Consider the following 13597-nt stretch of genomic DNA (forward strand, 5'->3'; position numbering starts at 1 on the left):
TCTCTGTTCTATGATCGCTTGGGTAGGTGGTATGATAGGGAAGACATGATTTTCTATTTGTGGCTGCTGAGTGAAGAGGGATGTGGGTCTTGCTGCAGGATGACAGGATATGGGTGCCTTTTAATATCCCTGTCTGCACACACAATGTGAATTTTACTGTTTTCTCCATAGGTGCTGACTGACCTCTATTCCCATCATTTTCAATTTTTGTTTTATGATGTGCCTTTTGAGTTGTAGGTCATATGTGGGAGAAAGATAGAGATCAGAAGCTGTATTTTCTGCAGATCAACGTGGGGTGAACAATCTGATGGTAGGACAGTGAGGGGGTAGAATGGAACAGGCGCTTAAAGCGGGAGATATTGGGAAGGAGAGGAAAAAGGCAAGTGGTAGAAATTGTGAGGTTAGGTAGGAAGAAAGGGTGGTTGGAGAGAATTGGAGCCTTACAATCCCTTCCCAATGTCAGTCGTGCTATGTAAAGTTTTAGTAATGTAAATAATAGGGACTTCCCTAAAATTGCAGTGAAGCTTAAGGGAATTTATGACTTTAGTTCAAAAGTGTCCTGGTCTGATTATCCTTCGCCTTCTAACCCCATATGACCTGAAGATTACATTTGGTCTTGACTCCCTGTGTGCAATGCCATGGGAGATCAACTAGTATATGTGTGGAACTTGTAATCTTGTCCTTTGTAATATGTGGTTTCAAATATAAAAGTATGCTGAAACAGTTCATTTGAATTTCAAATTTAGTGTCAGAATCCTCGAAGTTATGTATTTGAGTTTTATATAGGACTACATGTTAATGTAAACTACTGGTTCTCTCTCTGGATTTCTAAAGCAGAGTCTTAAGTGTAATGGGGCTGAGGATGAAATTCAAGAAGAGATTAAATATCCAGATGGAAAGGTGAGAATTTATTTTGTTTTTGCATTTGCAGAATAGTGATTTCTTGAGTAATTTTAGGTATTTCCCATCATTGTAATTGTTTCTCATTTTCTAACAAAGCGAGATCGTGGATTAAAAGAAGAACTGGCTGGCTGAAACAAGCGTTTAGCACACCATCCTTTCATCTCTGGGACCTTCACTTAATGCAGCCAAACAGATGCAATGAATGCATCCTGTGCAAGATTAATTTTTGGTGGTCTTAACCTAGTTTCTGTGGGTGCACATCCACGACCCACAGCTGTCTATAATTCAACACGAATGGACACTAAGCCGGCAACCTCATACAGGCAAGGCCGTAAGCAAAAATTCACAATGGTGCTCTTTTGAGTGTAGTCAAAATGCACTATTGATGTCATGCAGTGGGAGCTTTAATTTGCAGCTTGTTTATTATACCTGACTTGGTAATAGTTGATGCAGACACTGGGCTCAAAATAGGACAGTATTCCATTCTGTAGATTTTGCATCTCCTGTCTGATAAGCACAAAAATTTATCCAAACTAGAGACTGGTTGGTGCAAAATAGCATTGTGCCACTGAGTAGTAACATTGTTTAATGCTACACTGCTGGGGAAATCCTGGCAGGTTTCCATGTTAATGCCATCATGGGTAACCCTTTAGGTGTTGTCAAACTGCGTTTCCAGGCTTATGCATCTATGTAATGGGCCTGGAAACAGGAGCTGTGTCAGCTAGTTGCTCACTATAATTTTCCTCATTCTGTGGAGAGGCATCTGGCCTATTAGTTTATCAGGGTCTATAGATGAGATCGGAATCTCACTGCATGGTGAATCGGAAGGGCTACCCTCATCCAAGCCCAACACATTGTGGTATCCTTCAACATTTGTCCAAATTCTTGGCATTTTGGATAGTCTTAGCACTGGGTCAGCGGCAAGAAGTCCTCTATTGTGCAAGATCTAATAATTAAATCCTGTGAAAACATGGGGGTTTAGATTTAACTATTACACAGATTCTCTTATCATCTAAATAGGGCAACGACTTATGTAGAACTTGGGGATCTCTTAAATTTGCAGGATGTTGGCATCTAAGTCGCAAGTTCAAGCTTAAGTCATACTGTAGGTTTAGAAAGCGAGCCAAAAATATTAACTATTTAAAATGCTTTTATTATCCTTTACAGATCTGAAACTGTGTTATTCCTGTGCCTCTTAACAAATCTTTCTCTTACTTATTTAAGAATAATTTCTTTCGTAGGTTGAACAGGTGTTGAGAAGTGGAAATCACATAATTATTTTCTGTAATGGTACCCGGAAAGAAATTAGTGCTGATGGGAAGACTATTACAGTGACTTTCTTCAATGGGGATGTTAAACAGATGATGTCTGACCAGACAGTGGTAAGCAATAAACCACTTTCAGATATTACTTAGTCTTTTTTTGCTTTATACAGACTTGAAATAAACATTAAGCTTACATGTAATTGTTCCCAATTCTGCTGATGGGATTTTAAAAAAGTGGCTACAATGTAAAAATTTTTTTTAAATTACATATTATATGCACTATGCTACATCTAACCTCAAACACCAATGCATGAGAAAACTCACCTTGAATGTGAACTCAAACTATTACACCCTTTTACAGCTTACCTTAGTTATAACAGTATATTAAAGCTCTTCCTGTTTGCATTTTGTATCCTTGTAATCCATTTTAAATGTCTTGCATTAATCTCTGAATGCAACTAAATCTTGTTACTTTGCTATGATGGCTACGTCTCAATAATAGTCTCAATACACTCAGAAATAATTCATACCTTGTTTTTAATCTTCTAGAACTGTTACACCTGTTCCTTGCTTTTCCAAATTTACTTCAATTAACTTTAAAGTGCTGCTCTTACTCTTTTTTTAAACTTGATATACTGTGAGATTGCCAAATTGAGTATGATACCATGCCTCAACTGTGAGCTGTACAAACATATTTGCAAATGGCCAGCAAATCCTAATGTAGTTATCTCAATGATACAAAGACAATGAGCTTAATATTCTGAGAAAACTTTAATAAGAACAGGAAGAAAGCTCCATTAGAATTCTAGAATGTTACAACACAAACAGGCAACATCAAGTCTGCACCAATGTTTTTCCCCACAAGCTACATGGTGTAATTTCATTCTCCTGCTCTTTCTCCCCATATCCTTTAATATTTATCTTTTTCAGGTCATTACCTTTTAAAAGCATTTATGAACTCTGCTTCAACAACGGTTTGTGACAGAATTCCACATTCTAACCATCCTCCGAAGAAATATTTTCCAGCCTTTCCTTTAATTCTTTTTGTGATTACCTTAAGTTTGTGCTCTTTACTGTCTTTAATAGGAAGACGTTCTTTTTTTCACTAGATATACTATTATGCAGGTGCACAGACAACACACACAACCTATCCTGATGGTCTAGAGGTTTTGCAGTTCCCAAATAATCAGATGGGTAAGGAAAGTTTTTAATCTTTGCGCTTTCAATGTTTGTATATCCACAATGCATATCAAGACATACTCCAGTGGAAATCTCACTAAGCATGTTTTTTTTAAGTGGACTGTGTAGTGGATTGACAATGTTTGGATCAAGAAGATTTTTACAATGTCACAAATTTGTAAAGTATGTAGTTCACAAATGTTATAAATGCCAGTAAATTAAGACGCTTCGGAATGCAATAAATCCATTGATGCACGGCATCCGGTGTAAAACCTTCTGTTTCTCTTGTTGGGTCTCCAGCATTATTATCAGAGCATTGGAGCAGAAGAACTAGCTCTAGGAAATGAATGAGATCAATCATGTCCGGACAGCCCAGCCTCGTGTTATGCTCTTCCTGCTCTATGTGGGAAATCAGGGACCCTTCCGGTGTCCCTGACGACCATGTGTGTGGGAAATGTATTCAGCTGCAGCTACTGACAAACCGCATTGCGGCACTGGAGCTGCGGATGGATTCATTATGGAGCATTCGCGATGCTGAAAACACGTTTAGTGAGATGGTCACACCGCAGGTAAAGGTTGTACAGGCAGGAAGTAAGTGGGTGACCTCCAGGCAGAGTAAGAGGAGCAGGCAGGCAGTGCAGGGGTCCTCTGTGGCCGTCCCCCTCTCAAACAAATATACCGCTTTGGATATTGTTGAGGGGGATGACTTATCAGGGGAAGGCAGCAGCAGCCAACTTCCTGGCACCAGGGGTAGCTCTGCTGCACAGGCTGGGAGGAAAAAGAGTGGAAGAGCTATAGTGGTAGGGGATTCTATCGTAAGGGGAACAGACAGGCGTTTCTGTGGCCGTAAACGTGACTCCAGGATGGTTTGTTGCCTCCCTGGTGCCAGGGTCATGGATGTCACTGAGCGGCTTCAGGGCATTCTCAAGGGGGAGGGTGAGCAGGCAGAGGTCGTGGTCCACATTGGGACCAACGACATAGGTAGGAAGGGAGATGAGGTCCTGCATCAAGAATTTAGGGAGCTAGGTAGCAGATTAAAGAGCAGGACCTCAAAGGTTGTAATCTCTGGATTACTCCCAGTGCCACGGGCTAGTGAGTATAGAAATAGGAGGATAGAACAGATGAATGCGTGTCTAAAGAGTTGGTGCAGGAGGGAGGGTTTCAGTTTCCTGGATCACTGGGCCTGCTTCTGGGGAAGGTGGGACTTGTACAAGTCGGACGGGTTGCATCTGAACCAGAGCGGGACAAATATCCTTGCGGGGAGGTTTGCTAGCACTGTTGGGGGGGGTTTAAACTAACTTGGCAGGGGGATGGGATACAGAGTGGAGCTACAATAGGGGGTGATGTGCAGCCAAATATTGAGAAAAAAACAAGTCAGCTTGGAAGACAGGGCAAATATGTAAGAGCAAGGCTGGATGGCATCTATTTTAATGCAAGGAGTCTTGCAAATAAGGTGGATGAACTGAAGGTGTTGATAAACACATGGGAGTATGATATTGTTGCTGTCACAGAGACATGGTTGAGGGAGGGGCAAGACTGGGAGCTCAATATTCCGGAGTACAGAATCTTCAGGCGAGACAGAGGGGGAGGTATAAGAGGTGGGGGGGTTGCAATATTAATTAAAGAATCAATTACTGCCATAAGGAGGGATGATATATTAGCAGGTTCCTCAAATGAGGCCATATGGGTGGAGCTTAAAAACAAAAAGGGGGCAAGCACTTTGATGGGAGTGTACTATAGACCCCCAAACAGTCAGGGGGAGATAGAGGAACAGATATGTAGGCAAATCTCAGAAAATTGTGCAAATAATAGGGTAATAATAGTGGGGGATTTCAACTTCCCCAATATTAACTGGGATACTCAGAGTGTAAAAGGCTTAGAGGGTACAAAATTCTTAACGTGCATCCAGAAGAGCTTTTTGAGCCAGCATGTAGAAAGTCCTACAAGAGAGGGGGCGGTACTGGACCTAATTCTAGGGAATGTGGCCGGCCAAGTGGAAGAAGTGCTAGTAGGTGAGCACTTTGGTGACAGTGACCATAATTCAGTGAGATTTAAGGTGGTCATGGAAAAGGATAGGGAGGGGCCGGAAATAAAGGTTCTAAATTGGGGGAAGGCCGATTTTAATAGGATAAGGCAGGATCTGGCCAAAATGGACTGGGATCAGCTGCTTGTAGGAAAATCCGCATCGGAGCAATGGGAGTCTTTCAGAAGGGAGATTGAGACCATACAATGGCAACATGTTCCCGTAAAGGTCAAGGGTGGTTCCAAGAACTCCAGGGAACCTTGGATTAGGAAAAAAAGGAAGGCTTTTGGCAGATACAAAAGGCTAAAGACGGAGGAAGCCCTAGAGGAGTACAAAAAGTGCAGGGGGATACTTAAAAAGGAAATTAGGAGATCAAGGAGGGGCCATGAAAAAACACTGGCGAGCAAAATAAAGGAAAATCCTAAGATGTTTTATAAGTATATTAAGGGTAAGAGGATGACTAGGGAAAATATAGGGCCCATTAGGGACAAAAATGGCAATCTGTGTGTGGAGCCGGAAGATGTAGGAGGGGTTCTAAATGAATTTTTTGCATCTGTTTTCACTATGGAGAAGGACGACGTCGACATAGAAATACGACAGGGGGACTGTGATATACTCGAACATATTAACATCGAGCGGGAGGAGGTATTGGCGGTTTTAGCAGGCCTAAAAATGGATAAATCCCCAGGCCCGGACGAAATGCATCCCAGGCTACTGTGTGAGGCAAAGGAGGAGATTGCGGGGGCTCTAACACATATATTCAGAACCTCTCTGGCCACAGGGGATGTGCCAGAGGACTGGAGAACCGCTAATGTAGTACCATTATTCAAGAAGGGGAGTAGGGAAAAACTGGGGAACTACAGGCCAGTGAGCCTAACATCAGTGGTAGGAAAATTATTGGAAAAAATTCTGAAGGACAAAATTAGTCTCCACTTGGAGAAGCAAGGATTAATCAGGGATAGTCAACATGGCTTTGTCAAGGGAAGATCATGTCTGACTAATTTGATTGAATTTTTTGAGGGGGTGACGCAGTGGATGTGGTATACATGGATTTCAGTAAGGCCTTCGATAAAGTCCCGCACAGAAGACTGGTCAAGAAGGTACGAGCCCATGGAATCCAGGGTGCCTTGGCACTTTGGATACAAAACTGGCTTAGTGGCAGAAGGCAGAGGGTGATGGTCGAAGGTTATTTTTGTGACTGGAAGCCTGTGGCCAGTGGGGTACCACAGGGATCTGTGCTGGGGCCCTTGCTGTTTGTGGTCTACATTAACGACTTGGATATGAATGTAAAAGGTATGATCAGTAAGTTCGCTGATGATACAAAAATTGGTAGGGTGGTAAATAGCGAGGAGGATAGCCTCAGTCTGCAGGACGATATAGATGGGTTGGTCAGATGGGCGGAACAGTGGCAAATGGAATTTAACCCGGAAAAGTGCGAGGTGATGCACTTTGGAGAGACTAACAAGGCAAGGGAATACACGATGAATGGGAAGACCCTAGGCAAGACAGAGGGTCAGAGGGATCTTGGTGTGCAAGTTCACAGATCCCTGAAGGCGGCGGAACAGGTAGATAAGGTGGTAAAGAAGGCATATGGGATACTTGCCTTTATTAGCCGAGGCATAGAATATAAGAGCAAGGAGGTTATGATGGAGCTGTATAAAACACTGGTTAGGCCACAGCTGGAGTACTGTGTGCAGTTCTGGTCGCCGCACTACAGGAAGGATGTGATCGCTTTGGAGAGGGTGCAGAGGAGATTCACCAGGATGTTACCAGGGCTGGAGCGCTTCAGCTATGAAGAGAGACTGGGAAGATTGGGTTTGTTTTCCTTGGAGCAGAGGAGGCTGAGGGGGGACATGATTGAGGTGTACAAAATTATGAGGGGCATAGATAGGATGGATACTAAGGAGCTTTTTCCCTTCGTTGAGGGTTCTATAACAAGGGGGCATAGATTCAAGGTAAAAGGCGGGAGGTTTAGAGGGGATTTGAGAGAGAACTTTTTCACCCAGAGGGTGGTTGGAGTCTAGAACTCACTGCCTGAGGGGGTTGTGGAGGCAGGAACCCTCACAACATTCAAGAAGCATTTGGATGAGCACTTGAAATGCCATAGCATACAAGGCTACGGACCAAATGCTGGAATATGGGATTAGATAAGACTGGGCTTGATGGCCGGCGCGGACACGATGGGCCGAAGGGCCTATATCTGTGCTGTATAACTCTATGACTCTATAATCAGCCGGTGTTTACCTACAACTTGGGAGAAAAGTCCTTTGCCTTCAGATTGATTCAGTAGGGTAGATTTTCAAATCTGATGGGAAAAATAGATAGAGTTCAGTTACATGGGATTTCTACCCATTTAGTGTTCCATAAAATGTTGTGGTCCAGTTTTGTACAAGCACCAGAAGTGCCTACTAATTTGCATTTTTTTTAATAGAAGGCCCTCAATTATATAATTTAGAATTCCATCAATTTCCTAGCATTTATCCCTATATAACATTGTCATCATTCATATAAAGTTGATATCCAGGGCTGCTGTGGGCAATACAGTTTATGGATGTAGACTTAGCATCCAATAAGATTTGAACACATTTTTTCTTCCTGCTTCAATTTAGTTAATATGGGGACTTAGTGCCCAGTATCTGGCAGAGAACCCAATGTAGAGAAGAGTTATATGCAGTATGGACATCTGCAACTAATTGCCACTGGCAATGATAGTCAGATGCTTTCCTTTCACCTCCTTATAGGCATGCTATCCTATGGAAGAATGAAATGGAATTGTAACCAGGCCACCCTCATCACTACTAGCTCATTCAGCACCACCTCCATTTTAACAACAACTTGCATTTATATAGCACATTTAACAAAGGAAAATGTCCCATGGTGCTGCACAGAGGTGTAAACAAAAATGGATGCCAAGCCAGAGAAGGAGATATTAGGAGGAGGTATCTAAAAGCTTATAGGAACAGGAGTAGGCCGTTCAGCCCCTCGTGCCTGCTCCGCCATTTGATAAGATCATGTTTTCTAATCTCACTCCTGAAAAGGTCTGGCTCTAATTTTTAGACTGTGCCCCCTACTCCTAGAATCCCCAACCAGTGGAAATAGTTTCTCTCTATCCATTCTATCTGTTCTCCTTAATATCTTATAAATTTTGATCAGATCACCCCTTAACCTTCTAAACTCGAGAATACCACCCCAATTTGTGTAATCTCTCCTCATAACTTAACCCTTGAAGTCTGGGTATCATTCTAGTAAACCTACGCTGCACTCCCTCCAAGGCCAATATGTCCTTCCGAAGGTGCGATGCCCAGAACTGCTCACAGTACTCCAGGTGCGGTCTAACCAGGGTTTTGTATAGCGGTCAAAGGTAGGTTTTAAGGAGGGATGACGAGGGAATTCCAGAGTAGGGAATGCATAACAGGTCAGAGTTGGAGGAATGCATAGTTCTGGGAGGGTTGTATGGCTGGAGGTGGTGAGAGGGCATGAAGTGCTTTGATCTTGAGGATTAGAATTTTAAATTGGAGGGGTTGGGGGACAGGAACCAACATAGGTCAGTAAGCACAGGCATGATGGGTGAGTGGGGCTTGGTGGGGGAAAGGATATAGGCAGCAAAGTTTTGGATAAGCTGAAGCTTGAAGATGGGAGGCTGGCCAGGACAGCACTGGAATAGTCACGTCAGGAGATGACACAGAAATGGACGAGAGTTTTGGCAGCAGATGGGCAGAGAAGGGCAACGTTATGGAAATAGGTAGTCTTTTGTGATGGAGTGGATATAGAGTTGGAAGCTTGGCTCAGTCAAATAAGACGCTGAGGTTGCAAACTGGGTTTGATTGTTCCATCACTTGGCCAAAGATTCAGTTTCCCTCCTCCACATTTAATGTGCCACCCACTGGCTTTGTCAAGATATTTGTTTGGTCCAAACAGACTTTGCAAATGCTCATCTTTATATCTCAATATTGTTGTTCTCCTATGAGGCCACTTACCTTATCCATATGCTAGTAGATTGTTTCAAATCTATCCATCAGCCCTTTAAGGGGTGCTAATAATGTTTGAGTTTGATCAGAAAATCTGCCTCAGTCTGAGAATTAGGTGCAAACCTGTGTCTTACTGCTCAACACTATATTCAATACATGTCCACTACATTTTAAATGCATGAAAAGCTTGTATTTTCATTGTCTTGATTTAAATTTGACATTTCCTCTTTTGCCAATACTTGAAGATACAACTTTGTTTTAAAGATTCTTTTTAAGGGTAAAACACGTTACTGAGAGGGAGTGTTCCCCTCCACTGATGGTTCTATGAGCAACCCAGGAATGACTTTTTTTTCCCCTCTACTTGTGAGTAAGTCGCTGACCTGCGCTCACCATTTCTGCAGTGATTGCTAATATTGGTAACTCAGTAGATGCAAACCATCCCCATTATTTGGTGCTCCAGTGCACTTGGCCACTGTCTTTTGAATGCTATTTTTTTAATAGATTTGCTTTACTAATTTATGTACAGTATTTTGTTTAGATTCAATATAGTGTTATACATTATGAAAGCTTTTAAGGGGCCAATGCTTTATAGATTGCAGGATTTTAAATTTCTGGCCGTAGTAGTATCACTTGATCAATGACGTTAGAATGCCGGAGAGTTCCATGGGGAAGTGGGGGCAGTGAATGGAGCATCTGGAAAGTGCATTACGGATCAGAGGCAGATTATTGAGTGCAGTGAGGGTACAGCAGCTTGTAGTGCGCCTGGAAGCTTATGGAGTTGCCTATAAAATGAAATGGAGAAATAGCAGCATAGGGAGTTCCTGGAGAGTGCGGTGAATGATATTTCAGGTGTGAAATATTTTTATTTTCATTGTTTACAATTCCATCTAATCCATTGTAATGTTTAAGTGTTATGCGAATAACAAATTTAAGTATATTACTAATTCCAGAGAAACATTACCCAGACGGCAGAAAGGAAATCATTTTTCCAGACCAGACCATCAAATACTTGTTCACAGATGGTCATGAAGACAGCGTGTTTCCAGATGGCACAATAATACGAGTGCAGCCGTAAGTAACTACCAAAAGCAATTTGTGCTAAACTAATTTTATATCATTGGAACAGGAGTAGGCCTTTCAGCAACTTGAGCCTGTTTGGCCATTCTATTAGATTATGGCAGATCTGCATCTCAACTCCATTTCCCTGCCTTTTCTCCATATTCCTTGATCCTTACACAACAAAAACCTATAAATCTCAGTCTTGAAAATTTTAACTAACCCAGCATCTACAGCATTTTGGGAGCGAGAGCTCCACATTTGCATTACCCTTTGTGCAAAAGTACTTCCTTATTTCACTCCTAAATGGCCTAGCTCTAATTTTAAGATTCTACCACCTTGTTCTGGATTTCTCCCACCAGAGAAAGTTTCTCTAACTACCCTATCGAATCATTTTAAACACTTCGATTAGATCATCTCTTAACTGCAGCATATGGGAGTTTATGGAGACCAGCGAGATCCCGAGCAATCACATCTGCAGTAAGTGTCTGCAACTCAAAGAACTTAGGCTGAGTTGTTGGGCTGGAATCCGAGCTGCAGACGTTGCGATACATCAGGGAGGGAGTTATCTGGACACTTCGATCCATGATGCAGTCACACCCCTTGTTAGGTAGTTTAGAGTTAGTCAGTGGTTAGGGACAGGAGGGTGTGATTGAGACCGGCACGTATGGGGACCCAGGATCTAGTGATGGAGGAGCCTCAGCCCTTGACCTAGTCCAACAGGTACGAGGTATTTGCTACCTGTATGATGAGAACAAGGACTGTAGGAAGGATGGGCAAACTGCCCATGGCACTGGGCCGTTCAAGTGGGGGGAGTAAAAAGGAATGTGGTAGTGTTCTCTGCACCCGTGAGCGGGAGTCCCAAAGGCTCTGTTACCAGGATTAAGGATATCTCCTTGCAGCTAGCAAAGAACTTGGAGTACAAGGGGGAGGATCTAGTTGTCCTTGTCCATGTAGGAACCAATGACATAAGTAGAACTAAGAATGAGGTTCTGCTGAGGGAGTTTGAGGAGCTAGGATCTAAATTAATAAGCAGAACCGCAAAGGTAGTAATCTCTGGATTACTACTTAAGCCAGGTGCAAATTGGCATAAGGTCAAACAGATCAGAGTGTTAAATACATGGTGTGGGAGGAAGGGGTTTCAATTCATGAGGCATTGGCACAGTACTGGGGAAAGAGGCAGCAGTTCCGTTGGGACGGGCTCCACTTAAACCAGGCTGGGATCAGGGTCCTGGCAAATAGAAAACTTTTTTTTTATAAAGGGGTGGGGGGTGGGGGGGGGGGGGAGAGAAAGGGGACAGGTGAGGGGAAATCTAAAGAGAAAAGACAAGGCATTAGAGCAGTGTAGTGACGAATAAGGTCAAAGCAGGGAATAATGGCAAAAAATTAAAATTAAGGGCTTTTTATCTGAATGCATGAAGCATTCGTAACAAGATAGACAAATTAGTGGCAGAGATAAATGGGTTTGGTCTAATAGCTATTAGAGATGTGGTTGCAAGGTGACCAAGGTTGGGAATTAAATATTCCAGGGTACTTGACATTTTGTAAGGTGGGGGTGGTAGCCCTGATAATAAAGAATGACATAAGGACAGTAGTGAGAGGATCTTGGCTCAGAAGATCAGGAAGTAGAATCAGTATGGGTGGAGGTAAGAAATAACAAGGGGCAGAAAACACTGGTGGGAGTAGTTTATAGGCCCTCTAACAGTAGCTATGCCGTTGAACAGAGTATTAAATCAAAAAATAATAGCAGCGTCTAACAAAAGTAATGTATTAACTGTGGGGGACTTTAATCTTATAGATTGGGCAAATCAAATTGGTAACTGTAGTCTGGAGGAAGAGTTTATGACTGCATTCAAGACAGTTTCTTAGAACAATATGTTGTGGAACCAACCAGACAACAGGCTATTTTAGATCTTGTATTGTGTAATAGACGGGGTTAATTAATAATCTCATAGTAAAGGATCCTATGGGGAAGAGTGATCATAATACGATATACTTTCACATTGAGTTTGAGTGACATACTTAAGTGAGGGGCGAGTTGGCTAAGGCAGATTAGAAATTAGATTAAAAGGTATGACAGTAGATAAGCAGTGGCAGACATTTAAAAGAAATATTTCAAAATTCTCAATGAATATACATTCCATTGAGAAATAAAAACTCCACAGGAGTTAATGAAAGTATTAGAATCATAGAATGGTTACAGCACAGAAGGAGGCCATTCGGCCCATCGAGCCTGTGTCGGCTCTTTGTAAGAGCAATCCAGTTAGTCCCATTCCCTGGCCCTTTCCCCATAGCCCTGCAAATTTCTCATCAAATATTTAGCCAATTCCTTTTTGAAAGCAATGACTGAATCTGCATCCACCACTCTTTTTCAGGCAGTGCATTCCAGACTATAACTACTCGCTGTGTGTAAAAAAAAAAGAAATTTTTCCTCACATCGCCTTTGGTTCTTTTGCCAATCACCTTAAAGTGGTTGTAGATTAAAAGAGGCTTATAGTGTTGCGAAGACTAGCAGTAAGCCTAAGGATTGGGAGTGTTTTAGAAACCAGCAAAGGATGACCAAAAAATTGATAAGGGAGAAAATAGAATGAGAGTAAATTAAGAAGAAATATAAAAACAGATTGTAATAGCTTCTACAAGTATGTAAAAAGGAAGAGTAGCAGCAAAAATAAACTAAGGTCCTTTAGAGGCTGAGATAGGAGAAATTATAATGAGGAATAAGGAAATGGTAGACACGTTAAACAAGTATTTTGTATCTGTCTTCACAGTAGAAGACACAAAAACATACCAAAAATAGTGGGGAACCAAGGGGCTAAGGAGAGAAAGGAACTTAAAGTAATTAATATCAGTAGAGAAAAAGTACTAGAGAAACTAATGGGACTAAAAGCTGACAAATCCCTGGACATGATGGCCCACATCCTAGGGTTCTAAAAGGAGGTGGCTGCAGCAATAGTGGATGCATTGGTTGTGATCTTCCAAAATTCTAGATTCTAGAACGGTCCCAGTGGATTGGAAGGTAGCAAATGTAACCCTCCTATTCAGGAAAAAAGGGGAGAGAAAACAGAACTACAGGCCAGTTAGCCTCATGTCAGTCATTGGAAAAATGCTGGAATCCATTATTATGGATGGTAGCAGGGCACTTAAAAAATCATAATATTATATAGTCAAAATGTTTCTATGAAAGGAAAATCATGTTTAACAAT

The 13597-nt window shown here is 42.0% G+C and overlaps 1 protein-coding gene across 5 annotated transcripts in view; it reads left to right on the top strand.

The window, feature by feature from the left end:
* The window catches only part of cenpj (centromere protein J), a 65143-nt gene that overhangs the window by 47032 nt on the left and 4514 nt on the right, over positions 1-13597 (top strand). The window contains exons 14-17 of one of the 5 annotated variants that reach the window (XM_067986104.1): positions 835-900; positions 2145-2285; positions 3278-3362; positions 10289-10409. In XM_067986104.1, coding sequence (XP_067842205.1) covers positions 835-900; positions 2145-2285; positions 3278-3362; positions 10289-10409 — 413 coding nt within the window. Of the gene's footprint in view, positions 1-834; positions 901-999; positions 1231-2144; positions 2286-3277; positions 3363-10288; positions 10410-13597 lie in introns of those variants that run through there. The other 4 variants (XM_067986105.1, XM_067986106.1, XM_067986107.1 and 1 more) reach the window with 4 other exon arrangements.

The sequence above is a fragment of the Heptranchias perlo genome, chromosome 6, assembly GCF_035084215.1.
Source record: "Heptranchias perlo isolate sHepPer1 chromosome 6, sHepPer1.hap1, whole genome shotgun sequence".
Taxonomy (NCBI): Eukaryota; Metazoa; Chordata; class Chondrichthyes; order Hexanchiformes; family Hexanchidae; genus Heptranchias; species Heptranchias perlo.